At 38.5% G+C, this 26917-nt stretch overlaps 1 protein-coding gene across 1 annotated transcript in view; it reads right to left on the bottom strand.

Moving 5' to 3' along the window:
• Positions 1-1900: 1900 nt before the first annotated feature.
• Positions 1901-26917, bottom strand: part of si:dkey-106n21.1 (solute carrier family 23 member 2) — a 46267-nt gene continuing 21250 nt past the window's right edge. The window contains exons 6-12 of the mRNA XM_034879355.1: positions 23803-23920; positions 20862-21018; positions 15796-16049; positions 12072-12236; positions 9799-9907; positions 2741-2836; positions 1901-2638 (exon numbers count right to left, since the gene is read on the bottom strand). Of these exons, the coding sequence (XP_034735246.1) occupies positions 2457-2638; positions 2741-2836; positions 9799-9907; positions 12072-12236; positions 15796-16049; positions 20862-21018; positions 23803-23920 (1081 nt within the window). The 3' untranslated portion in view covers positions 1901-2456. The remainder of the gene's footprint in view (positions 2639-2740; positions 2837-9798; positions 9908-12071; positions 12237-15795; positions 16050-20861; positions 21019-23802; positions 23921-26917) is intronic.

Genomic DNA, 26917 nt, shown 5'->3' with positions numbered 1-26917 from the left:
AAGCCGGGTAAAAAAGAAATTCAGGGCATGTTGATCTTGATTTGTAGTACAGGCCTCTGTTACGCTAGGCTACGACCAACAGTTGTTATGCCAAACGCCAATATAACAGAAAAGAACAGGCATCTTGGCCATGTAAACGCTGGCAGTCACACAGAAAAAGAACGTAATCACAAGGGTGTTCCCTGATATTTTCAGGGTGCGTGAACGCACCATTAGCACTCTGCAGGTGTATGTTAGTGTACACCTACACCCGAGTGTCCCCAGATCTGCAGTGCAGCTCGGGTTTCTCTCTGCCTGCATGCTGGCTGCTGTGGTTCCAGGTCTCCCTTCTTTCCTGTTGGTTTGAGGGGTTTAAAGTTTTTTTTTAAAGATGGCCCTAGACTCTTGGCCTTGTTTAAAACAACTTTTGAATTTCATGGATTTGTGGTGTAGTTTTCCTTCTCATACAGTAAATGCACAACAGACAGAACACACACACACACACACACACACACACACACACACACACACACACACACACACACACACACACACACAGAGTAGGTCAGAGGGGGGTAAGGAAGTGTGAGTATTGATCTTCATGGACCATGTGTTGCACCACTATTGAGTGTCTGTTAGTCAGAAGATGCTTAAACATGGACACACACACAGAGATTCTTATGGACACCTGTGAAGATAAATACTTGCCAAATACAAACCCTAATCTAATGTCATGTCTAAAGTTGAAAATATATTGAGAAACATGATGAAAGTCTATTTTCATATTTTATTCAAAGACAAACTGTCACAATTTAGTTTAGACTGATCGATGATGATATAAAACATTATAGTACAAAAATTGGTAAAACTGCATATATATTTTCCTAAATGCAAAAGTATCATATGTAAAAATTAATGTCTTTTTATACAGTGACAAAAAAAGAAATGTCTAAAGCAGTAACCTTAATAATCAAATGTTAATAAAATAGAGATTTTTGTGCCAGCCATGCGTTACTGTTCTAGATGAGGTAGTTATGACCCTGTTAAAAACGGATGGCTTACAACACATTTGTAACACCTGAACAGTGGCTTCTGTGCAGCATAAGGACGCTGAATTGGAACGGTGCATCAGTTTATTGAGCATATCATCAATTAATTTGGACATCATTGACCCCTCACAGAACACACTTTCTACCACTATTCAAACCTTGTATATCCGTATTTCGTCACTTAAATTGTATTTCCTAAATCAATGCTATTGATCAACTTTTACGCCTGTCTGTAGATTTAAAAAAATATTTAAACAGTGTAGAGCAGGGCTGTTTAACGTTTTTTAGGTTAGGGACCCCTTAGCTGAACGAGAGACCGGGACCCCCTACTGCATATACTGTATACAATTCAGTTGCATTTTAAAGTGTGCCGAATGGAGGAAACTAAATGGTTGTTGTTTATACATCATGTTTAAATGTTAAACATCCATTTGTAAAGCACAGTACATTCTTAATCTTCACTGTATGGCTACCATGGTGGCTATCTTATCTATACTAAGCCTATTGTCAATGTGTACATTAAACGTTTTTTTTCCACCAAGAGGAAAATATATCTTGCTATTAATATGTTGGATTCATACTTTCAGACGTATTTATGTTTTTGAAAAATAAAATCAACTTTAAAAAGAATATTTTTTTAACATAATTTGTCGGATGCCATGCCCTAACCCAGAGGACCGCCTGTTGAAGATCTCTGGTGTAGAGACAATATCTTCTGACTTCATTGTTTTTTAAATTAGCCATTCTTTCATTTCCTGAACAGCAATGGTTTTGGACATCCAAGGTATTCAACCGACAGCGAGGATATGCTGTATTTTAACAATTAATAATAATTTTTTACCACTCCTACCTTGGCCAGGTCTCTTGAAAAAAAGCTTTTTTTCATCTCAATGAGACTTCCTGGTAAAATTAAGCTAAAATAAGGTAAGGTAAAAATTCTTGAGCTCAATTGGCTGTGTTTGAAACATGGGTAATGCAAAGATTTTGTGCACTCTGAAAGTCTCAAAAAGATTTGCACACCCAAGAGATTTTTTTCTTAAATAAACAAAATGTTTTATCTTCAAAATCTCTTTCAACAATGAAAGGAGTGTCTAATTTATGTCTTTGCGAGATCTTTGTGAGGACTGATGTTTCTTCCTAAGTGTATCATGCTGCTCTTTGCTCGTTCTGTCAATACAGATGTTTTATTAACCTAGACATGGAGGGGGTTTATTTGGCTGAATTCCAACTGAAGACACAGTACCTCTTTCTTGTCAAAATTCATTCAAACGTTTAAATCAATGTTTTACTCTACATAAGGACTAAAATATAGAACTTGGAATATTTAAGAAGATATAAAGTTTAGATAGAATGTATTTAATAAAACCCCAACTACTGATTGGCTATTAGTCCAGCAACACTGCTACCCAGTAAGTTAACACTTTGTTACTAGGATGGCCCCTGTTGGGTGGTCTTGTAAGAAGGGAGGAAAGGCAGGTATTGGAAGCATCTAAACCGTTTCAGAACACTGTTGCAGAAAGGTATATCATAGCACGACTGGTCACAAAAGTTTCTGCCTTCCTGTTGCACCTTGTCCCTCCAGCTTTTGATGCCCCGCTCTTTGTCAGTGCCTGAAAAAGAAAATACAAAGTTAGCTCATGGGGATGTTATGGCTTGTCTAACCATGTATTATTATTAACTATTTATTATTATTGAATTGTTTTTTTGCAAACCTGGAATGGTGTTGTCCAGTATAAATCCAAAGAATCCTCCAATGAACATGTGTGTGGTGAAGAGCACTACAATCACTTGGTCCAGCTCTTTTATTCCTTCAAACAGAGAAGAGAGTAAAAAAATGACGTTTGTTTACCAGCAATGAGTGTGTAACATGTTAAACAGCAATGTGACCACTATAAATCTCGTGGCCAGCTTTTCTTTACTCTGACCTCTTCCACATGTCGTGGGTCAGGTTTTAGTTCAACCTACTAAAAGTAAAAGAAATAAAAGCACCTTCAAACCAACAGCAACTAAAGCCTGGCAGTAAATCCTGTAGGACTGGAGAACAGCTAATCCACACAGTTCACCTAGGGCTCATGTGTCATCTGCTTAATGTAGTTATAAGAAACACAATGAAATAAATCGAGAATTGCAAACTGCGCTGGGGTAGTTTGACCCTGAACAAACAAACACTTGTTCAAAGAACCCTGCCAACACACACAGGCACACAAACACAGAAAAAGGAGAGCGAAGCAGTGAAAAGTTCAAAGGCACCCGCTAAGTTGGCCTTAAATCCCACAGGCTGCACATATGAAGGCGTCTGGAAGAGCAGCAGTGTGTTTACAAAGAGCGCGGATAGGTCTCCTCTTGTGTGGTGCTATCAGCTGTGTATTGAGGCTGGGGAAAAACTCAGGGGAAAGACTGCTTCATCTGAGCAGGGCAGATTACAGCCAGTGCAATGGGGGTTAGCCAAGAGGATTGGGAGGTAAGCAGCCTAGACCTGAGAGAACCAGACAAAACCTCATGTCAAGTGTTGAACTCTGAATGACTCACTTTCTTGGGAGACTCTTGCATCACACGACTCAGAGGATCAGGGTCTGATATCAGCAGAGGAGAGATGTTTAATCTTAAGGATTGCTCTTTTGCTCTTCATCGGAGGCGGCCAAGGTTATAAACGTTAACAAAAACAAACAAAATAACAAAAACTAGGTGGGAAAAAACATTGTCGCAAACCGAAATAAAATAAAAACGAGTCACTACAAAAAACGATAACTAAGTAAAACTGTAATGTCTGTTTGCAAAACTAACTAAACAAAAATGATCAAGTAATGTCCTTAGTTTTTGTCCGCGTCAATGTCTTTCATAGAGCAAATAACGTATATCTTTCAGAGTTGACATTTCCGACCATAGACCTGTTTTATACAGTCTATGCTGTAGACATATATTCTGGCAAGCCAGACCCACATCTAGATTTTGGGGCTGGGAACTGACCATTGTCAGGGCTCAATCCAAGGGACGGGATACATGGTTGTCTTTTAATTTCCCTCGGCACGCAATAGGATAGAGCTACAACCAACCAGAGTAACGCTAGAGGACAGATTAATCTTTTGCCGTGTCGGAACTCCGAACACATCTTCCTTTTTTAAGAATGACTTCAGTACTTAACTCCAAGTCTTCCAGAGTTGCGGCCAAAGCTGATTCGAAAGACAATCTTCTTTGTTTTCAAGTAGCAGGAAATTCATGCAGAACCGTGGCAACTCTGCCGTCTTTATGTTAAGCCTGCCCACTGACTCTATGCATGATGTGATTGGCCTGACCAGAATTTAGTTTTTATTATTATTGTTATTTTTTAATACATTGTGAATACATATTTCTAAAATTGTATGATGTTGCGTTATTATTACACAATACTTTTTCAGACTTTTTTAGAATCTTGACCTTACCACATCCTAACCCATATTACAAAAAAAGATTAAAACTAATTATAAAACTAATACATTTCAAACCCACTTTAAAATCTAATTAAAAGTAAAAATGAAATAAGAATAATAACTAATACAAAATTGGGTTTTACCTGTTGCTTATATGTTTTTACGTGTGTGAGTGCATGTGTATAATGTTAATATAATGTAAAGTGATTTGGTTAATAAAATGGGGGTAGGCAGTTTATATTTGGGCGTCATTTGGCAAAAGATCCATATTAACATATTGTAAGTGTACAGTGGGTCTCGAATGTTTGGGCACCCCAGGTAAAAAAATGTCATTAATGTGCATAAAGAAGCCAAGAAAAGATGAACACATTTCCTAAAGGCATCAAATGACAGATTGGACATTTGTATAATATGTCACAAAAAGTTAGATTTTATTTCCATCATTTACACTTTCAAAATAACAGAAAACAAAAAAATGGCATCTGCAAAAGTTTGGGCACCCTCGAGTTTAAAGCATGCACCGCCCCCTTTGGAAAGCCGAGACCTGACAGTGTCATGGATTGTTCTCAATCTTCGTCTGGAAAGACCAGGTGATGTCAATCTTAAGGTTTAAAATGCCCAAACTTATCTCACCTTGCCCCAACAATCAGCACCATGGGTTCCTCTAAGCACTAGTCAAGAAAACTGGAACTGAAAATAGTTAACGCTCACAAAGCAGGAGAAGGCTATAAGAAGATGGCTAAGCGTTTTCAGATGCCAATATCCTCTGTTCGGAATGTAGTTACGAAATGGCCGTCATCAGGAAAAGTGGAAGTTAAAGCAAGATCTGGAAGACCAAGAAAAATATCAGACAGAGCAGCTCGCAGGATTGTGAGAAAAGCAAGTCCAAACCCACGTTTGACTGCACGATCCCTCCAGACCTGGCAGGCACTGGAGTTGTAGTACACCATTCCACTATAAAGACATACTTGTTAAAATATGGTCTTCATGGAAGAGTTTTCAGAAGAAAACCTCTTCTACGTCCTCACTACAAAATCAGCGTTCGAAGTTTCCATTTGAATGTTTTGACAAGCATGATGCATTGTGGAAACAAGTTCTGTGGACTAATGAGGTTAAAATCGAACCTTTTGGCCTAAATGAGCAAAGGTACGCTTGGAGATAAAGGGCACAGAATTCAATGAAAATAACCTCTGTCTTAAAATAACTGCCAGTGGCCCAGGGAAAATTTCACAATAGAAAGAAAATGGTTTCATTAAAATATCAACACCTTTTGGACGCTAACTTGATTCCATCTGTGAAAGAGCTGAAGTTAAAGAGAGGATGACTTCTACAAATGGATAATGATCCTAAACACACCTCAAAATCCACGGTGGATTGCATCAAGAGGTATTACACAAGGTATTAACTCTGCAGGGTGCCCAAAATTTTTCAGGAACCATTTTTTTTGTTTTCTGTTATTTTGAAAGTGTAAATTATGGAAATAAAATCTAAATTTTTGTGACATATTAGAAGAATGTCTAATCTGTCGTTTGATGCCTTTTGGAGATTTTTCCAACTTTTCTTGGCTTCTTTATGCACATTAATGAAAAATTTACCTGGGGTGCCCAAATTTTGAGCCCCACTGTAGGTGCTCTGAGGGAAAAAACAGACTTCTGCATCTCCTTTTTGGCTCTGTGTTCTGGCTTTAGCAAATCCAGTTGTGACGGGAGACTTTGACCACAGCTCATTTCGGAATTTGGGCGTTCCTATTTGCTGCTCTAAAACAATGCAGATGTGTGTTCCATTTTGTTTTGTCCATCTCTGAAATGTCTCAAATGGCAGTATGAAAACAGAACGGTAAGTCTCATAACATTTTGCCACTATGTAAGGGCATCAATATCTCAATCATGATCGGGATGGTTAAAATAAATAACTAGTACTCGTACAGGTCACTCTAAAATTGAAAGGTCTTAGGACAGAGAGGGGAGAGCTGCAGGACAAGGGCTATTTTTTAATTCTGGCATTTGTTTTGCCTTTTCCAAGTTCTTGTCTCCCCCAGCTCCATATGCGTTTGTCTTTTATTTAGATGACTTGATCTTGAAGAAGGCCTGATGGCCAAGAAAAACAGTTTGGAACACAGTCTACTTCCAGTGATCAGCACTTCACTACGAGTCTTAGTGTGCATTACTTATCTGCATTATAACTTAAAGGTCCAATATATAATATACTGTATGTACTGTAATAAATACAAAAATGACAACCAAGTGTCCTCAGATATTAAGGAAACATGCCAGGTTGAAATACTATTTTTTCTGCCAACAATGCTAATGCCAGTATTTTCTGCTTTTGAAATTTCTGGTCCTTGACGATATTTCTGTTTGTGTTTTGGCCTGTGTGTTGTTATCAACTGCCCAGTTTGACAGCCGGTTCGGGTTGCCAGATATATACCTGTGAAAACGTAAACCCAGCACACTACAGCTGTAACGTCTAGAAGAGCAGCAGTCCTCTACAGGGACAGGCCTCCACTTGTGTGGCGCTATGCGCTGTGTGTTGATTTATCTGAGCCGGGCAGATTACAGCCAGTGCAATGGGGGTTAGCCAAGAGGATTGGGAGGTAAGCAGACTAGACCTGAGAGAACCAGACAAACCCTCATGCCAAGTGTTGAACTCTGGATTAGTACTTTCTTGGGAGACTCTTACATCACACGACTCAGAGGATCAGGGTCTGATGTCTGCAGAGAAGAGTTGTTAAATCTTAAAGGAGAATTCCTGTCGATTTCAACATTTAGCTCTCTTTTTTTAATTGCTAGCGATGTCAGTAGCCAGACATATGAAAACAATTGGTGCTGTCTACACCGAGTTAACGTCCTGCTGGATTTTGCTACCCAACAGGCTTAAACAGGGCAAGTTTTAAAGGTGTTTTTAGCCTCTAAACCTGTTAAAAATGTCTTTACCAGTCCCTAGCCATGTGCACTTATTCCTTCTGAGTGAACACAGTGAATATAACTGCAGTAGATATGACAGAAAGGCATAAAAGATATGACAATTGACAAGTCTGGACTTTACAGGAAAACAGGAAATAAACAGAGATATGGATTACCACAACTTTTATGCCTTTCTGTCATATCTACTGCAGTCAAATTCATTGTGTTCACTTGGAAGGAATAACTGCTCATGGGTAGGCACTGGTAATGACATTTTACAAAAACTAGGTGGGAAAAACATTGTTGTTAACCAAAATAAAAATAAAAACAAGGCATTACAAAAAAAAGATGACTAACTGAAACTGTAATGTCTGTTTGCAAAACTAACTGAAAAAAATGTAATTATTGAGTAAATGTCCTTGTAAATGTTCTCGTCTTTGTCAATGTCTTTCATAGAGAAAATAACGTTATATCTTTCAGAGTTGACATTTACAACCATAGACCTGTTTTATACAGTCCATTACATATAATTGCATAATTACATATTACATGTATAGTGTCCAACTGTAAACGCAGAAATTCAGACGTTCCATGTCAAATTGAACACAACATAGTCCGTGCCCCTCGCTTGGCATCATGGCGGTGCTGAAACTCAGGAGAAAGCGGCAGAGACCTCTTTGATTATGGCTGTCAGATAAAAGTGCCTTAAAGTGGAAGGTGGTAAAATATGTGGACAATTTATTACAGGGAAAAATACACAAATTTGAAAATACATATGAGAATAGCGCAGAAGGAGGCTAACCTAGCTTAACTTAACAATGTAAAGGAGAAAGTCCCCTTTCCCCGGAACAGTATCTTACCCTGGCACAGGGTGTGGATGTATGAGCAGCAGGACAGGCAACACTACAGGAGGGCTTTCACATTTTGCACTTACTGCGGCGTCTTGTGTACCATCATATGTACATGGTATGTACTGTTGTTAATGTTGAACACATTGTGAATACATAATTCTAAAATTGTATGATGTTACACAATACTTTTCTGACCTTTTTAGAATCTTGCCCCTGACAAATAACCCATATTACAAAAAATACAAAAAAATAACAATTAAATTAATACATTTCAAAACATTAAAAGTAAACTAAACTAGCAAACACACTTCAAAAACTAATTCAAACTAAAATGAATTTGAAAACAAAAAGTCAAAATGAAATAAAATAAAAACTAATGAAAAATTGGGTTTTACCTGTTGCTTATATGTTTTTCACGTGTGTGAGTGCATGTGTGTATATTGTTAATGTAATGTAAAGTGATTTGGTTATTAAAGCTGGGGTAGGCAGTTTATTTTTTGGCATCATTGAGCAAAAGATCCATAATAACACATTGTAAGTGTAGGTGCTCTGAGGAAAAAATAGACTTGTGCATCTCCTCTGTGTTCTGGCTTTAGCAAATCTAGTCGTGACGGGAGACTTTGACAGGATACGTGACGGTGTGTTATTTTAAGCCGAGAGGGGGGGGGGCTGTAAATTGGGAAAAGAGGACTGTGCGTTTGCAAAGTGTTTAGCAATTGTTGTTGTAATTCTAAGCCAATAAAGTGTGACCAGTCGGGTGGCGAGGGAAGCAAGGTAGCTAAGGTTATTGCTATTTTTAGCGAGTCCGTAACTCTAAGCCAAGGAATTGTGTCTGTCCGTCGTGTGGAGAGCACGAGGTTGTGGTGTTTTCAGCAGTTTCTACTGTAAATATAAGCAGAGAAAGTGTGTCTGTCAGTTGGATAACGTAGAGTTACGCATGAGCACAGGCTTTTATGACTGTCAAATATAGCCAGCATCTAGTGTTAGCTACTCTGATGTGTTGAGTAAAGTGTATAGCAATATTACACCCTCAAGCTACCCATCCAACTGGACCTATGTGGTTTGACCGTCTGACTAAGTGAGATACAAACCAACAGACATTTCTATCCTTAAACTGCCTATTTAGGGTAAAGAAAACTAAACAAATGCAGAGTTTATGATCAAGTTAGACAATCATCTTTGGCACTACGAAATGTAGGCTAAAGAGTGAAGGTAAACAAGTGTTTGCCATATGAGCCAATGGGATTTGGGAACACGTTGCCTAACTTTATAAGCTTAGGCCGGCAGAACCGCTGCCATCATTCAAGGGTGACCTATAAGTGGAGCAGTGGGAGAACACAGCCTCCCACTCACTGTCAGAGGACCACGTTGCTCCTCTGATAAGGATTTGCAGCTTGGATGTGTCCATTTCTGCATTGTTTGCTGATTCAATCTTTCCTTTTTCCAGCAAAAACAAGACAGTAACACCCAAGATGCATTTCTCATCTTCAAATAAAAAGGATTGTTACAAAATGTTTTGTACATAGTAGAAAGCACACCAACACAAGGGCTGAGCCAATAAGAAGTGTGTGTGTGTGTGTGTGTGTGTGTTTGCACGCCTCAAAATCACCTGTGTCAATGATGCCGGGATTAGAGTGAAACCAGGTAGGTAAAACAAGACCGCTGAAGGTAGAGAAGCCAAGGATGAGCAGGTTACGGGATGAGTTAAGATCCACATACTGGAGAAAGAGAGACACAGAGACAAAGTGAGAGAGCAAAAAGGAGAGAGAGAGAGGGAGAGAGATAGAGATAGAGATAGAGAGAGAGAGAGAGAGAGAAAGAGCAAGAGAGGGAGACAGAGAGACTTAATTTCTTCATTTTGCTGTCCACCATCAGGTGTTGGCTGTCTTTGTATTGGAACTTCACTAAAATGGGATCCGAAATAATCTGGAACTACCAAACAGGCCAGATTTCTTTTCTCAGATTTATGGTGGTTACTCAGGCCAGCCTAGGGGCAAATCCTGTCTATAAATGTGCTCTGACAGATTACAAATTACAGATTACAGATTATACAAAATGACCAAGGTGCTGAGGGAGGTTGACGCAGAGTTAGCTCCTGTTCTACTAGCTTTCAGCTCAAATTTATTTTCCCAATGAATGCATTAGTCATTCTAAAACCATAAAACCCTTAAACTAAAACCTTAGTTAAAGGTTTCATCGTTTTGCCAAGACCGATGGGGGGAAAAAACATTATGGGAAAAACACACGATCTGGGTGGGACTTCGGCTCTCTATATTAATGATTCAGTGTTAACTTGGCTGAAAAGTACAATTTATTTCTGTATTTAGAGTTCCAATTCATGGCAAATACTCCCTAAATACTTCCCACCAAAATACTTACAAAAATGTTAAAATGACCAACAGTTACATTCTGAAAGCAGAAAACTCATTAAAGAGCTCAAATATTTTGTAGGATTTAGCACTGTAATATGTTTTATTCAAACAATTCTGTCAGATTTCTGCTCCAGTAAATTCCAGGTATGTCTGTGATGAAAAAGCCTGGGAGATGTGAAATTTATTAGGAAGATATAGGTTCAATACGTGCTGATCATGTGCTTACTGCTTGCCTGTTATAAAAAGTCCCCCTTTTTTTTTAACCAGGAAAATGTCCTCACATTTATGATATAGAAAAAAATTACACATTGATAGCATTTCTTGAACTAACATCCAAAGTACAACACTATCTTTTGATGTCAATAATGTAAAAGATATCTTTGTGGGTTGTTTTAAGAGGCAACAGTGCTAAAGACCTGCCCCAGCACTCCTGCTTTAATCACACAGAGACATCCTGTGCCAGGAAACAGGATCCCAGTTGACCTGAGCTCCCTTGGTGTCCTGCAGCATGGCCGGTTTCCCGACTACACTGACAACTTAAAGTGCATCACCAACTTTACGGCGAGTTTTGCATGGCCCGATTACTTACAAAGCCAGTGCAAAGGTTGCAGAAGTCAAACAGCTGAATACTTTTATATTAGCTTTACTGATTTATATTTCTGTTAAATTGGATTTTGATTTTTTTTTTTATTAATCTGGTTAGTTTTTGGCACAGTCACAGTTTTGAACATGTGGTCACGCCTTAAACTACTTGGTGAAGTTTAGGCAACAAAACTAGGAACTTTAGGAAATGATCATGGTTTGGGTTCAAATCAGTCTCTCGGGTGGCCCGGTGGCTTGGTTGGTGGAGCGGGCTCTCACTTGTGGAGGTTTGCTTTTCGGCGCAGCGGGCCGGGGTTCGACTCCGAGCTGCGGCCCTTTTCTCTATGTCATCCCCCACCCCCTTCGTGTCATTATCTGTCCTGTCAAAGATAATGGCCGGAAATACAAAGAAACAAAAGGAATTAGTCTGTCAAATCTGTGACATTGTCATGCTTTATGAGCTAAAAATTTTAATATTGGTAAGCAACAAAAAGTCAACTTTTGGTTTCCCATGGGACGGCAGCATTCTACAGGGGGAAAGTCCTGTGTTTGTTTGGTGTTTTTTAAAAACACTTTTTAGTAAGAAACTCACAACAATACTTCCTCTTTTGAACCCGCCATAATTACTATGGCCACTAGAGGTCGAAGCCTGACAACACGTAAATAGTGTTTGTACTAAGCTGCTTGTACAATTGACCTATACAGCTGTTGTTGTTTTTTTGGTGAGGACGGTCTGGTATTTCAGGTAACAGGGTCAGTGCCAGAGCAGCACCCCTGGAACAAACTAGACTCTGTATCTAGTTCAAGGGCCCCTTAGCAGGGTGGAAGTTTTGAGCCTCAGGGTCTTAATTTTTCAAAGGAAGAGAGGCAAAATAAAATAAAATAATAAAATATGATACAGACTGTTACAATATTGAAATGTGTTTACCTGAAGGTTGGATATCCCCACTGCTGCGATCATTCCAAACATAATGAGGAACATGCCTCCAATGACCGGGTCTGGGATGGTGATAAAAACTGCTCCAAATTTACCAAAAATCCCCAGGACGATCATCAGAAGGCCGGTTGTCTGGAGCACCAGTCTGCTGCCAACCTGGGATAAAATGAACACAGTGACTTGTTATTCTACGAGAGGGGTCATCTTTCACAACATGCCAGCTTTATTTTTTGAACCAGGATGCTGCGTGGGGAAACACCTCTGAGAAGCATGCAGAAATCTTAACAAGGACACTATCAATTTCATCTGCAATGGTTTTAAGATAGATATAGACGTGAGAAAACAGAGAAAAATGGTGTTAGAAAAACAGTTTTGGGTCAAGTCTTAATAAGTCATAAAACATTTAGCTGTACCATGGGCTTTTATCTCTGCTATTTATCTGTGGCTCAGTGCTATATATTTTTTACATTCCGATCTAGTGAAATGCGCCATAAAAATTAACTAAATACATGCCAAGTCTCTTACTTCAACGTTAATGTCAGAATTTGCCAAGAGACTGCAGGCATCTTCATGGATGCTCTCATCTGTGTGATGCTGATTGTTGCTCATGCAGTTTTATCCAAATGTAGTTTCTCACATTATTTAACATCAGTTTTTCCTTCCCAATTTTGCCAGAATGTGAAGATGATCGTTTATTATTGAACAACATATAGTGGGAGTTTTGCCAATCATAACTCATTACAATCACAAACTAAATCTAATTTATTGGTATCTACATCAGCAACTCACTAAAATGGAACTTCATCTTCAGTCACATGCCAAAAAAGGCAAAAAAAAGCCCTGTAAAGATGAAATTAAAGCAGTACCTCCTCCAGTTATATTAGGGTCATTTAACATGTCAGTCTGCTCAGCATCTCAGAAACTGAGACAAACAACTGCAGTGAACAATCAATAAATTATCCCAAATAATAGGCTTCCCAATAATATCAAAGTCATAAGGTCAAGCTAAATTGTATCTGAAGCCTCTAACCCTGCTCATTATCTCTCCTCAGGAGCTGATACAGGCCCCTGTACACTCAAAACACTGAGCTTTAAAAGACCATTTCATTCATCCATGATATACATGCAATTGCGCTAGTGTATATTGTCTTCATTTCTATTCATACTCCTATGACTTACAAATGTCTGGATGATGCCAACAGTGAATTAAAGCTTTAGTGCGTAATTAAGGAATAGGACTTTAAATTAACTTTGATCAACAGTCAATATTGCTAGTACATTTTTACCAGCCCATCTGTTGGTCTTCTGTTTCAGCGTAGCTTGTCATTGATACCGCGGTAGCTAGGCACGCAACCGATGGTTGTACGTCATGCCGCAACATAAGTTTTCATAGGAAATGTAGGATTAGTACTACAAGGAGATAAAGATTTTTTTTCAAAGCCAAACACACAAAAAACGGCCAAACAGTATCACGGAAGATTTGTGTCATGTGGATGCACAAACAGTTCATTGTCATTACTTACAATTCCTTGACAGGGCAACAGAAACTATGCATTATAGCTTTTAATGTGATTTTACATCATCAATATGAACCCTATGCCATTACAGGAGAGTGCCACCTAGCTGGCAAAGCTCTCCACCAGACATTAAGTACCTATTAATTAACATTATTTGTGAATTCAATAAGTCCTTAAGTGTACCCTCCTTTACCTCCACAAGCTCTTGCAGTGTGAGTGTGGGTAAAGTCTGGTACTAACATGGCAAACACTGATGCCCTCAAACAGGCCAAACAATTGAGAATAAGGTATTCACTGCTGTCAAAACCATTTACCTAAATTCAAACATTTGACTTTCCATTTTGCAAAGTGCAGAGGAACTGATAGAAGAAGATCACAAAGCATTCTGTAAGGTCACTAAAGTTCACTCAAGTTTTCATTGTAATGTACTGGAACTAAAGCCATCAGCGGCGATTAATTATCACAACGCTCTGTGAGACTTAAAAGGCGTGAAGTGACAAGCATCTGCATGTCAGGATGCAATTAAATGTTCCTGCTTTCAAAATAACCAAAAGTGGAATCCTACATTGGCCGCATTAGGGTTGGTAAGTACTGTATGTACTGTATTTATCTTTTCATTATGTTTCCACTGTGTATATTAAAGTTACAGTGTAAAAATGTGTATTTTCCTATAGTAGCTTTGAAATTATTCTCATACCATAAGGTTTTGTTTGTAAAAATGATTTTTGTTTTTGTTTTAGTTCATTCATTTCAAATCTGCTTGTCACAGAGTCATTGTTATCCGCCAGAGCTATTTCACAAAACCAAGATAAGGGATTAAACCGGGATTTCCCAATTATCCTGGCTCAATTAAGCCTGACTCCGTTTCACAAAAGCAGTGGCTTCTAAGTTACTATGAAGATTTATTCGTTATGGCTAGCCTGCTCCTGACCTGGCTAAAAGCCAGGATTTATTAATCCGGGGTGTTTTCTGTTCACTTAGCACTGGTTTTACCCTAGTGTTATCAACCTGCATTAAAATACAACATGTGCATATTGCTGTTCATTTAAGTACTGTTTTTTAAAGTTCTGACCATTATTTTTTTGTGAAAATCATTGTTACTGTTATATTGCTGTATGTAGATTTGTGTATGTAGACTGGTCATATTGTTATAAGAAGTTTGATGAATGTAATATGGCAGTTGTTGAAATAATTAAAAAAAGGCTGATAAAGTTGCCAAATGTGTTTTAAATGAAGTCTTTTACTAAGGGCAATATATAAAGTGCTGAACATGTGTATTTCTAAAGTGGACCAATGCACCTTAAGTTATTTAAATTGAGTAATTTCTTTGAATTAATCTTCATTCTTAGCACACAATTTGTGATGCCCAGTAAACTGGGACTATAATTTGGAAGGATTGCACAAGAAGCTGTTGCTCACTCTGTATAAAGTATGAACAATGTGTACTTTCCATTTCATTGAATGTGTTATCAACCTTGTGGTGTGTTAAGGAAAGCCATGAAGGCGCATCTATCTGAAATACTTCAGCCTGACTTGACCTAGTTGCTCCTCCTCAGCCTGGCTTGGCCTTCAACAAACACACCAAGCCAGGCTGCAAAGATTACACAAGGTCAAGCCGAAGCTTTATCAGATATCCTGGATTTATAAATTCTGCTTTTGTGAAACAGCCCCCACATGATGCAAACGTAAGGGATTTACACATCTCACACAAAGTGATGTTGAACTGCACTTATTTAGATTTTTTTTTTACTCTGTGGCAATGCCTCAAATGATTGTGAGCAATGTAAAAAGGGTTCATTCGTAGGGACATGCCCATATTGAATTATCACTACCTCTGCAGCTTTACACAAGTTGTGGCCTCTTTTAAACCATTATTTTGGATTTACATAACATTTGATTAATGGTTCACACTCAGTGCTCTCTTTAGCCCCATTTCCAGCAGCAGCAGGAAGTTGTTTTAAACAACAAAGATAAACCTAGTGTACTCTACCGTCCCAGCATCAGATTGTCTGCAAACAAAGCAACTAACAGGTAATTGAAGTGGAATATTTAGAAATAGCTGGATATTTTCTTGGTGGAGACAAAAATAAAGATAGATAAATCCAGATATACCCTTATGTAGCTTTTCTGGATGATGTATAAATAATGAATTGCTAAAATTTTAGATAGCAAGAGTCCTAAAACAATATGTTGCGTACCTTGGTGATGCCCAATGCAGCAATGTTCTGGCTGTAGGAGGTGGTTCCGTTTCCAGTTCCCCAGAGCGCAGCCAGGATGCAGCCGATGCCTTCCACTGCGATACCTCGGTTTATGGCGTGAGTCGGTGGAGGAGGGGCGCCAGACAAGCGAGCACAAGCGTAGTAGTCACCGATTGATTCCATGGTCGATGCCAAGACCCCTGCCATCATACCCAACACTGAAGACACACTCACTGTGGGCATACCCCATTGACCTGTGTGTTTAGAATAGGCATACTTTAGTTTCCATACATATAGCTACTAGGGCTGCTCTATTACGAAAAAAAAAAAAAATCAAAATTATTTTGGGTCAATTTCAAAATCAGGCTTATTTAACACGATTTCTCCTTGACTTTTGGAAAGATGTTAGATTTATTGAACTTAAAAAACAGTGAAACTGTTAAACAAATCCCCAGTGAAAACACCCTCACCAACTTCTTTAATTCCCCTTAGAAAAGTAATATAAAATATATATTGAAATGTTTAAATAGTATTAAATAACGAACACAAAATGAGATTCACCGTTGTTGTGCACTTTCAAAATCTTTTGAAAAGCAGTAATACATAAAATAAAAATAAATTAAAACAATAAATAAATTGGATAAAATAAATTAGCTGGTAGAAAGGTCTTCAACATCTATGGAGCATTTAACAAACATTTGTTTTTCTTGACTACATTGTTTTGTGATTTTTAAATCAATCGTTAAAATCAAAATAAAATTAATTGCAACCATACATGTAACTGGATTACTGCCAACATCCTTCAAAAATGTCATGGGCTAGATCCAGCTCCGGTTGACATTACCTGAAAGTTGCATTTTTCATTTTAATTGGGGTAATGGCTGCTACCAGATGACCTGAGAGGCCAAAAATGTCCATATGTCAACAGACAAACCATTCCTCCTAAACTATCAAAACTATTTATGGACAAGATACAGCAGTACAAAACATCTGCCAGACCAAAGGTTTACATGAGGCCATGTCCAATTTACTCAATCTGTTACATTAACATCTAGACAGTTCCAAATATCATACCATAGATATCAAGATTTAATTTCCTATCATTCTGGATTTGAACCCAACCCAGCAAAAAACCTTTCAGGGTTATAGAGTTCCTCACATACATACCTCAACAGGTAAATGTGAGATGCTAATAATCTGATACGTATGGATAATGCCCTCATTGGAGCCTCAGCAAAGAAATGCAAAATTTCAGTTTAGAAAACATTTTTTTATCTCTGCATGTCATGGGAAGTCCAATTATCTTTGCTTCTGTCTCAAATACAGTGTGTGTGTGGGATGCCAGTGAGGGGACCTGTCCTTGTTGCTGTATGGGTGATTCCTGCTAGTGGTTTCAGGCATACAGTATAACTTTTTTGGTTATTGACCACCCCACGGAAACATTTACACAACAAAGTTCATGCAATGTTTTTAGCCAGATTCCATTTGTTGACATAAAAGACATGACATGATAACATATTATGACATATATTCAGCCTCTGAGTTACTGTGTCATCTTGGCATTGAATTGTTAACATTCCACATGAGATAGGAGTAACATGCAGAAATTGAAATGACTCAGGGACATCATAGTCCCTGTTCTCTTTGTTGCTTAGTTTTTTATTTTTTATTTTACATTACGTTAAAAAAAGCAGGAGCAGCAACTGCAGGATCCCGTTCTATATGATAAATATGTATTCATCAGCGATTATTGCATCCTCTGTTTTGATGTGTAAAAACCTTTACACCTAAATTATCAAAAATGTAAGTAATAAAAGTTTAAATGCACAAATGGTTCAAAACAGTTCACTCCTTATATTAATTATATTTAATAGAGGTCTTTTAGCTCTCTGCATGTGGTTTGATCAGTTGGACCGTCTTTTCTCCAGAAACAAAATTGATGAGTGACCTTAACAAAATCTTGGGGAACTTGTAAAGCAGGCTTCTTTCATACCCATTTCCTACAGGTTCTTTTATCAAAACATATTTTTCAGGTCTTTACATCCAAAATAAACTATTGTCTCAGCTGTAATTACAATCTTAGGTGCTGAAATGCAAACCTAATTCCCCCCATGTGTATATGTAATGGAAAGTCCTTGAAAAACCCAGCTGGCATGTCTTATTTATATTCCTCTGCACTTTGTTGCATGCATTTTGTAAATTGCTGTGGTCCTACGGTGTGCATAATTTGAATTGTCGAGATAAAATATCTGTGATGTTGGGGTGATGTGTTGAATCATGTGTATTGTGTAATACTGACATGCTAATGTTTTTCTTCCGTGTTATCTTTTGTGCATGTCACTGCAGGAACAATTTTCACTTGGAAATTACGATGTTATTGTCATGATTTGGCAGGAGGACCTAAATGCAAGACTCCCCCGGGCAGAAGTTCAGACAAACATGCTTTTTTCCGACTCTACAACTTACACATACAAACAAATTCTCACAGGACAAACAGAGAGACAAACTGACAAAGGACATAGTATACTCAGGAGTAGAAATACACAGACCAATTAAAAGGAAGACAGGAGACTAGACAAGACCATAGACAGGTAACCACAGAGCGCATGGGAAACTGCTTCAAGCACAAATCCCCACACCTGACGCCTCCTGGCGTTCTTCGAAAGACCAACCCGGGTGGTTGGAGGGGGTCTGAAAGGCGGGACTGGAACAGGCAGACAGGAACAGAAAGGCAGACTCCGGCAGGGCACAAGCAGATAGGTACTGGACAGACTCTGACAGGACAGACTCCGCAGACTCAGACAGGATAGTCCAGGCGTGGCGTCGGGCCTGCAGGTGTGGCGTCGGACAACTAGGCTGCAGGCGTGGCTGCGGGCACAGGAGCGGACACCTCAGGACTAGGCAAAGGAGCGCACACCTCAAGATTGGGCACAGGGGTGGACACCTTAGTACTAGGCATAGGAGTGGACTCGGCTGTGGGTACACACTTGGAGCCACATCTCTTTTTGGAGGGAGGCTTCAGGGCGAGCATAGTTCCCCAGAATGGCGATGTCTCAGAATTAGGGAAGCTGGGGTCTCACAGGGAACTGGCTGGCTGGCATTGTAAAATGGAATTCACAGGCTTGTGAAAGGCAGACTGAGGGCTAGCTGGTTGAAGATGGAGCAGGCCCAGTTTGACCACTTGGTGAGTTGACTGGGGACTATTCGACTCAGAAGTAGACTTACAGACCAGACCAGGGAAAGAATGAGCATGGCCAACAGGCCCAAAAGGGAATCGTCTAATAAGAACTGATGACTGACCCCTGGATGAGTTGATTGCTCACAAGTCTATAAGTCCCCCCCCATATACACACACACACACACACACACACATTACTGATAAACTAATAGCATGTTTAACTAAGATTTTTTTAATTATTAAGTTCCCGATAAGGGAAATGGTGAGTGAATAAAAGTTGGGCCTATATTGTAAAAATGGAGTAGTGTAGCTGTAAAGTGCTGCTAGTGACCATGTAGAAAAATTAAAGAGTTGTTGCTGTCTTGGTTCACGCTGTTTTTGACAGCCTCCCTGCTTTACTTTTATTACCTGCATAAGTATAGGGGCAACTCGGCTACACTACGTTTTGGCTGGTCATGAGCAGCTTGTGCATAATGCTTCCTGGTACATGTATGTAGAACATGTAATGTAGAATGCTGGGACAGTTCTGCAAGTAGGGGAACTCTTTTCTCAGGTAATATAGCACACACTGAGGAATGTATTGCTTAAATTGACTATAACCAACAAATTGATTGGACATCCAAATAAAAGGCAAATTCATTATTTCATTATTTATTTCGTTCATATTTGGATAACAAAGTGAAACCAGCTGACATTTATGTTTCTATACTGTTAATTAATTGATACCCATTGATGACCACTGAATAATACAATATCCTGCCAAAAACATTGCATACAGACATTTTTCCTATTTGTTAACAGTGAACGTGCATTAAAATTAATCTCATATCATTAAAAAAACCGTTTAGTTTATGCTTTTCATTGGCACAGACGTTCCTATTATCATTTTAGATATTTTTCTGGGAATAATAGGGATTACAGGAACTGAGTTAATGTACGGTCTGCAAACAGCAGGGGCACTGTGCAATTAATCAAAGAGTCATGAAACTGACTTTGCCGTTAACAGTCGCAACAAGAAACTGACACCAAACTGACCCTGCGTGAGTGTTCCAATACCACAAATCTAAACATTGTTTTTGACACACATATGCATTTAATATTTAGAAGAACAAAAAATAGGTTGTAAGAAATAGTATATCTATGTCACGGTTATAAGATAAAAACCATGAACTGCCTAAATGATGCTCATGAGTGGTTTTGAAAATCAGTCCAAAGGTTGTAGAATTTTATTCCAGCTGCACATGTTCTTTGAAACTAACTAACACTGGATCTACATGGAAATTCTGCATGTGTTGGTGCCAGTTCAACTTCAAGCCGTAGCCAACTGACTGTCAGGAGGCTTCTTGTTCTACTGCAGTTATAAAAAGATCTTATCATTTTATTGATCATCATTTTGAAGATCATCATCATCCTCATCATCCCATTTCAGACACTAAATTATCGGGAGAATAAGCAAATAAAGCAAACACTGATAATTTTCATTCACTCCAAGAGATTCAGCAACAATTTGGCTAATGATAAAAGAACAGTTGTGCAACCCTCAGCTAAGCTCCAGAATTTCATCTGTATGCATTTGGTTCGGATGTTTGCCAAAGATGAAATTATAGAAAAGGCTGACAGACAAGTTAAATTAATTACAGGAACCAAAATACTCAGCAGTTTCAAACAACTGTTAACTCTTCGACATTTATTACAGCAATAATTGACAGATTGTTTGTGCCACAACTAATTGCTTACCAAAAAAAAAAGGAGTTGGCAAACAACTCCCCCTTTGCAGTTACCATGTGTGTTGTTCCTACTACAGTATGGTAGTACAAATATACGTTAAGGTTTAAATGTCAGTATACAGCATAGAAAATGTGTTAAAGTAGGATTTTCATTCACTTACCAGGGTAGGGCACATGGATCCAAGGGGAGTTTGCCACAGCATCCAGACTGATGTCGGTCCTGGCTGAGAAGCCATACTCATTGGACTTTGAAGGAAAGACGTCAAAGATGGTCAGCAAGAAGCAGACCAGCCAGGCGCCACACATCCCGAACAAAGCCTAGAATGTGTAATCAGATCCAGAACGTCACATAAAGTCAAACCGACATTAAATCAAAACATTACTGAAGGCCCAAAAAGCATGTTTTAAAGACTAAAAGCTTTAAAGTGGTCATATTATGCTCATTTTCAGGTTCATAATTGTATTTAGAGGTTATATCACAATAGGTTTACATGGAAGTTAAGGCTGGACTACAACAGAGCTGTTTGGATCAGTTGGTAAACAGTGTTTTCTGTTGGATATGGTAAGTCCCTTTGGGGCGGACTTTGGGCTTTTTCATACTGTAAACCTATTACATGCACAAAAAAAGATAAAAGATAATATGACACAATAAAGGAAAGTGAAAAAGCCCCAAAAACATAATATTAACACTGTAAAGCTATTAATTAAAGTATTAAACTCAACTATATGCCTAGCCTCATGTTGCCAAAATTGCCTGCTTGTTGTTTTATTTTTATCACAAGCATTCAATTTGAGCCTGCATGTGTCTTCATGCAACACACTTTGGGTACAGGTCTGCACTTCTGATTTGGTACAGCAATAAATTTGGAGGATAGAGTGGTGCATAACATTGCTTTTACTATTTGCAGAGTTTTCCTAAAAAAGTCAAACAGTAGCTTAAAAAGGTCCCAAGGCATCAAAATTGCACTTTATGAGTTTTTTTTTAACAATAATATGAGCTCCCCCAGCCTGCCTGTGGTCCCCCAGTGGCTAGAAATGGTGATAGGTATAAACTGAGCCCAGGGTATCCTGCTTTGCCTTTGAGAAAATGAGAGCTCAGATGGGCCAATATGGAATCTTGTGAGGTCATAAGGAGCAAGGTTACCTTCCATTATCTGTTTTGCCCGCCCATGGGAGAGAGACACCAGGGCTTTCAAACTACCCAAGTGGCAGTTGGTCAAGGCCACATCCCCACCCTCCATCTTGTGCACCTTTAAGTCAAAACAGATATGACTAGACACTATTTTGACCATTTGTGCAAGTATGAATACGGTGTGAAGATGTGTGTGTGTGTGTGTGTGTGTGTGTGTGCGTGCGTGCATGTGTGTTGCTGGCTGTGTGGTGATGATTGTGTAGACCCAGCCTGTTGGCTGGTATTTTAAATATGTGAAGTAAATCAGAGTTTTATGGTGCTTTTGTTTCGGCAACTTTAGTGTTTAGAAAAAATAAATCAATCTCTCTCTCTCCCTCTTGTTCACTTGTTTAATAGACTGCTGCGGAACGTGTACGTATCTGCATGTGTGTAAGTGTGGTAAGGGAAACTTTAAATTGCAGAGCCCCCTCACTCAAATGACGAGATACCCTATAGCACCAGCAAAATGAAACCTCAGGCGCTGCCAGTGGATGTACATTTTTCTGCCAAAATATACAGAGCTGTTATAAATAAAGTATCCCAACCCTGAAGCCAAACTCAGAGCAGAGGCCTTTAGTTCTCCGGAGGTGCTTCTGCATCACCATCCTAACCGTTCACACAAATTGACACCCAGGAGCTTCATAGCATGACGCTGCCACTTGTTTATTTTAGCTGTTGTTATGCCCTGTTTATTGACGAGAATAGATTAATCTGCATTATCCCTCAGTGAAAATATACATGAATAATAAGGTTGGGTACTGTTCACATTTTTATAGGTACCGGTACCCGAAATTCGGTACCCAACGGTACCTTTTTCCAGTACTTTCCTTCTCTAAAAAGGGAAAAAATAGCTTCAGTTGTAAAAATAATTCCAAACCCATTCATCCTATATACTTGGAACATTATATTATTTATTTAGACCAAAACAAAACAAACAACTCTCTCATTCCTCCCAAACCTGTCCCGACAACTTACACGCTTTCAGGTACCAACATTTTGCACCGTTTTATTCAACGTGAATTGGTCCTCTGTAGTTCTGACACAATTCTTGTCGATACCCAAAAAAGTACAGAAATCGGTACCCATCCCTAATTTATATCTTGTCTCTATAGAAATTATATTTCTATACAAAGCAGCTGATTAATAGTTTTGTATGTAACTGCATGATTGTAAAGCAGGGCAGATGGTAAAAACAGCATTTGTGCCTCATAACCATAGGTGAGCTCTACCTGATAGCTTGTGACTGTAGTCACAGGACAAACATATTGTAAGGGCTCAGAAATGTTGGCTCACATCATCCCAAAAATGACTTTGACTGGGGTTGTGTTAACTCATGCCCCAAAAAACTATAATTTCTTGTAATAATTTGTATCTATTTTTAATGAATAAACAAGATAATTATTGTATAGTATCTATTACAGTACTGCTAAAAAGTTGTTGGTATGCTGTCAGCTGTACAAACTGAATCCTCCACATCAGTAGGATTTCCTGTTCCGGGCCTCATTGACATTAGGAAGTTACCTACTGTGAAGGACCAAGCACACCTATTTTCTCTCACAAAGTTTTTTTTTTACAGGCAAGTAAGATGAAAGCAGCAAAAAAAAAAAAACATATGTAAGTAAGTGGGATATAAATAATTTCAAGTAAAAAGGAAGTTGTGCTTGTTTTGAATATAGAAAGCACATTGTTTGATTGATCATTTATCTTTGATGTGATCCCATCTTCACTCTAAAAGTTATGACCACCTGCATTCTGGATTGGCAGGTTTAGCTTAATACTAGATACGTTTTTTGCAGTGTTTTGAAGGAAGCCAAGGGTGTTATATGCAGGCTTTATGGGCCATAGGTGTTTAAATTAAACTTTTATGTTTGTTTTTTTCACAACAGAAGATAACCCAAATGCATGACACCTGGGTAATGTTGTCAACTTACAGAAAAAAGCTTGAAGAGGGGATACTGGAAAACCTTCCACTTCTTATCCTTGTAAGCAATCATTGGAACATCAACTTTGCTGAGATACTGAGAAAACAGGAGGATCAAACAGACCGTGCTGTGGGAAAACAGAAGACAGTACACAATTTGTCACTCACAGTTGTTTTCCCCAAGGCCTTGCTATTATACCTCACAGCTATTAGTATAATTGGGCTAAGTATGGCATGCTTTCACACCGTAGTTAGTGGGAGGTCAGAGCAAGTGAACACTTGCCATTTTACCCAACAGGTATCCCTATGTGGTCACTGTGGAAATGACTATTGGTTCAACAGTGCATGACAGGCCATTTGAACATTGTTAAATACTTTACTCAGTTTCCTGCATTTGAATAGCATTTCATGCTGCGCGTGAAGCACCTCATGCTGTGCATGAAAACAGTGCACACTGTGCATCAAACACTGTTCTGGACCACAGGGAGTGTCATGGTGCATGTTATTTCATTTGGAAAGTCTGCAGCCTGCTGAAATGTCTACCAGAGAGAGTAACTGGGGGAAATAAAAAAGATGTATTCTATTTTGAAGAAGAAAGAAATGCTTTAGAAAATCAGCAGGTCACTCAAATCCGATTTAAACATTTAATTTGTACCTGATCCTGATTAAATTAATGACTGCAGCAGCAAAACCAGTCTAAACATCTAGTTGAACATATCAAATAAAAAAATGCGTTTGAAAAAAAAACAAAAACATACAACTCTGAGAAATCTTTTTTTAAAGATTATTCTTTTTAGTCCTTTTTTTATAGGACAGCTGAAGACATTATTTTTTTCAATGGCCAGATTCTTTGCTTCAAACCCTATCTCACTAACTGCCTTCAAAGTAGTATGTCTGTCTGAGCTCTGGTCCAATCACTGCACGTGCTAACTGGTAAATCTTCTCCATCATTCATGCTCTGTTTTCGCACCCCCTTATTGCACTACTGCATTCCATTATCTCTGTCACGCACCATTACATATCTGCACAGATGCACATCTTCACCTGCATTGCTATCACATTCTGTGTACGTTCTTTTGGACTATTCATCTGCCCTGGTATGCTCAACTGTCAATCCTCCCACCTTTGTTGTCACACAACCTGTGTACACCGCAATTTGCACGAAATGTATATTGACTCTTTTTTTACATTAAAGCATTTACATACATTATACATGTCTATTCATGTATAATGTGTTGTTACTGATTTCCTCATCTAGATCACACTTTGCACCAACTGTACATTGACTCTTTACTACATCTCAGTATTTATATAGACTGTCTGTTCATGCATATCATGTTATTTCTGCTCTATATCACAACCTAGACCACTATTTGCACTAAATTTATATTGGCTCTTCACTACATTCAACATTTATACAGATGGTCTATTCATTTTTTGCGTTACAACTGCTCAAGATCACTAACTAGATTGTAATTTGTTTTTCTTTTGTTTGAATACTACTACATCTGCAGCGTTATAGACCTCCAATTCACGTACATTGTGTTATTACCATATTACTTTTGCATACCCATTGTCTTACTAACATCTTATTTTGCACCGGCTTTGTGGTGCTTACCTAATCTGCATTTTATGTAGCCTACTATATTCTGTGTTCCTGTGTTATATGGAATGTGAAACTGTATGTTGTCCTGCCGGCTTATGCTTTTCTTGGCTAGGTTGCCGTTGCAATTGAGAACCTGTTCTCAACTAACTTTACTGGTTCAATAAAGGTTAAATAACAATAAATAAAAAATGCAGAGAAATATTAATCAACCCTGTATCAAAGACCGAAGCACAGCCAGGATGCCAGAGGAGGGACCGATGCAGGAGACGGTAATGTGATATCGGCACGAGGAGCATGTGATGCAATTGACAGGCTCATCTTCTGAGAATCTGGAGCTTCCAGACCTCTGAGGTCTCCTTCCTTATTTATACCGTTATATAAATGACATACACTTCTTTACATCCTTGACTTGCATGATTATTATACATGAGAGAGGGGTTGGTTTGTCTCTGCCAGCAGCTTTTGTTAAAAAGTGGGTCAGTTTCAGTACACTGGGACTAAGAAGGACATGACTGATGACCATCCATACCACCAGAAGGTAGATGTGCTGAACCTTTTAAAACCCACAAGGCTCACTCTGTGTAATGACTTTAGTCTGCATTATCTGGAGATGGCGGCGGTAAATGAAGACAGATTTCATGGAGTTGGACAGGCCAGGAGCAAAGGTAAACGAAAGTAGGGTTAATGTAGCATATTGAGTTACAGTAGTTGTGGAGATTAGGTGGATTTAAATTGGGAACATATCTGCTTCGACAAAGAAACAAAGTGGGTGAAAACCAGACATTTAGATGAATGAAAACCGACAGCAGCACAGAAGCAAAGAAGATTTGACAATTTCTTATCTTACTGTATTGCATTTGTAAATGCTAACATGCTATGCTGCAATATTAATGATAATAATAATAATAATAATAATAAGTTTTCAATAACAAGGTACAAAGGACTTAACAAAGACACAAACATAAGAAAAATTCAGGCTCATAAGGTGTTAGTAAGTTGGTGATATGATCCGGGTCCAACCCCAATCGTGCTTTTAAAGTTTTAAATCAATTCTGACATATACAGGTAACTAGAGTAGAGATGCTAAAACAATTATGTTGACCATTCTTTAGAATTTTTGAGTGGTCTAGCTGCAGCATTTTAAAGTAGTTGACGTTTGGAGAGGTTGTATATCAACAAGGTTTTTATTTCCGGGATTGTTCAGGTGCCACCTTCTGCTTTCTTTGTTTACACAGAGAAAGAGATCTGAGTTGTATGCATTAAAATTAAAAAACTGATGTTTTTTTTTTAAATAGCTATAGAAAATATAAATGAAGAGGAACAATATCCACATTAATATTATTTTGTCAGTCAAGAGTTGCAATTTTATCATTACTCCTCTCTATTATAGTAAATACAGCCTTGGACACATGACAGAAAACAGACAGAAAGGATCAACCTAAATAAATGAGTTGAGAAATCTAAAAAGCCATTAAGGGTTCTTAAACTGTATGATGAGTATGATGTGAATAATATGCTA

Source organism: Etheostoma cragini, chromosome 8 (assembly GCF_013103735.1).
Source record: "Etheostoma cragini isolate CJK2018 chromosome 8, CSU_Ecrag_1.0, whole genome shotgun sequence".
NCBI lineage: Eukaryota > Metazoa > Chordata > Actinopteri > Perciformes > Percidae > Etheostoma > Etheostoma cragini.
The sequence above is the reverse complement of the archived record's forward strand: the minus strand, read 5'-3'. Positions and strand labels throughout refer to the sequence as shown.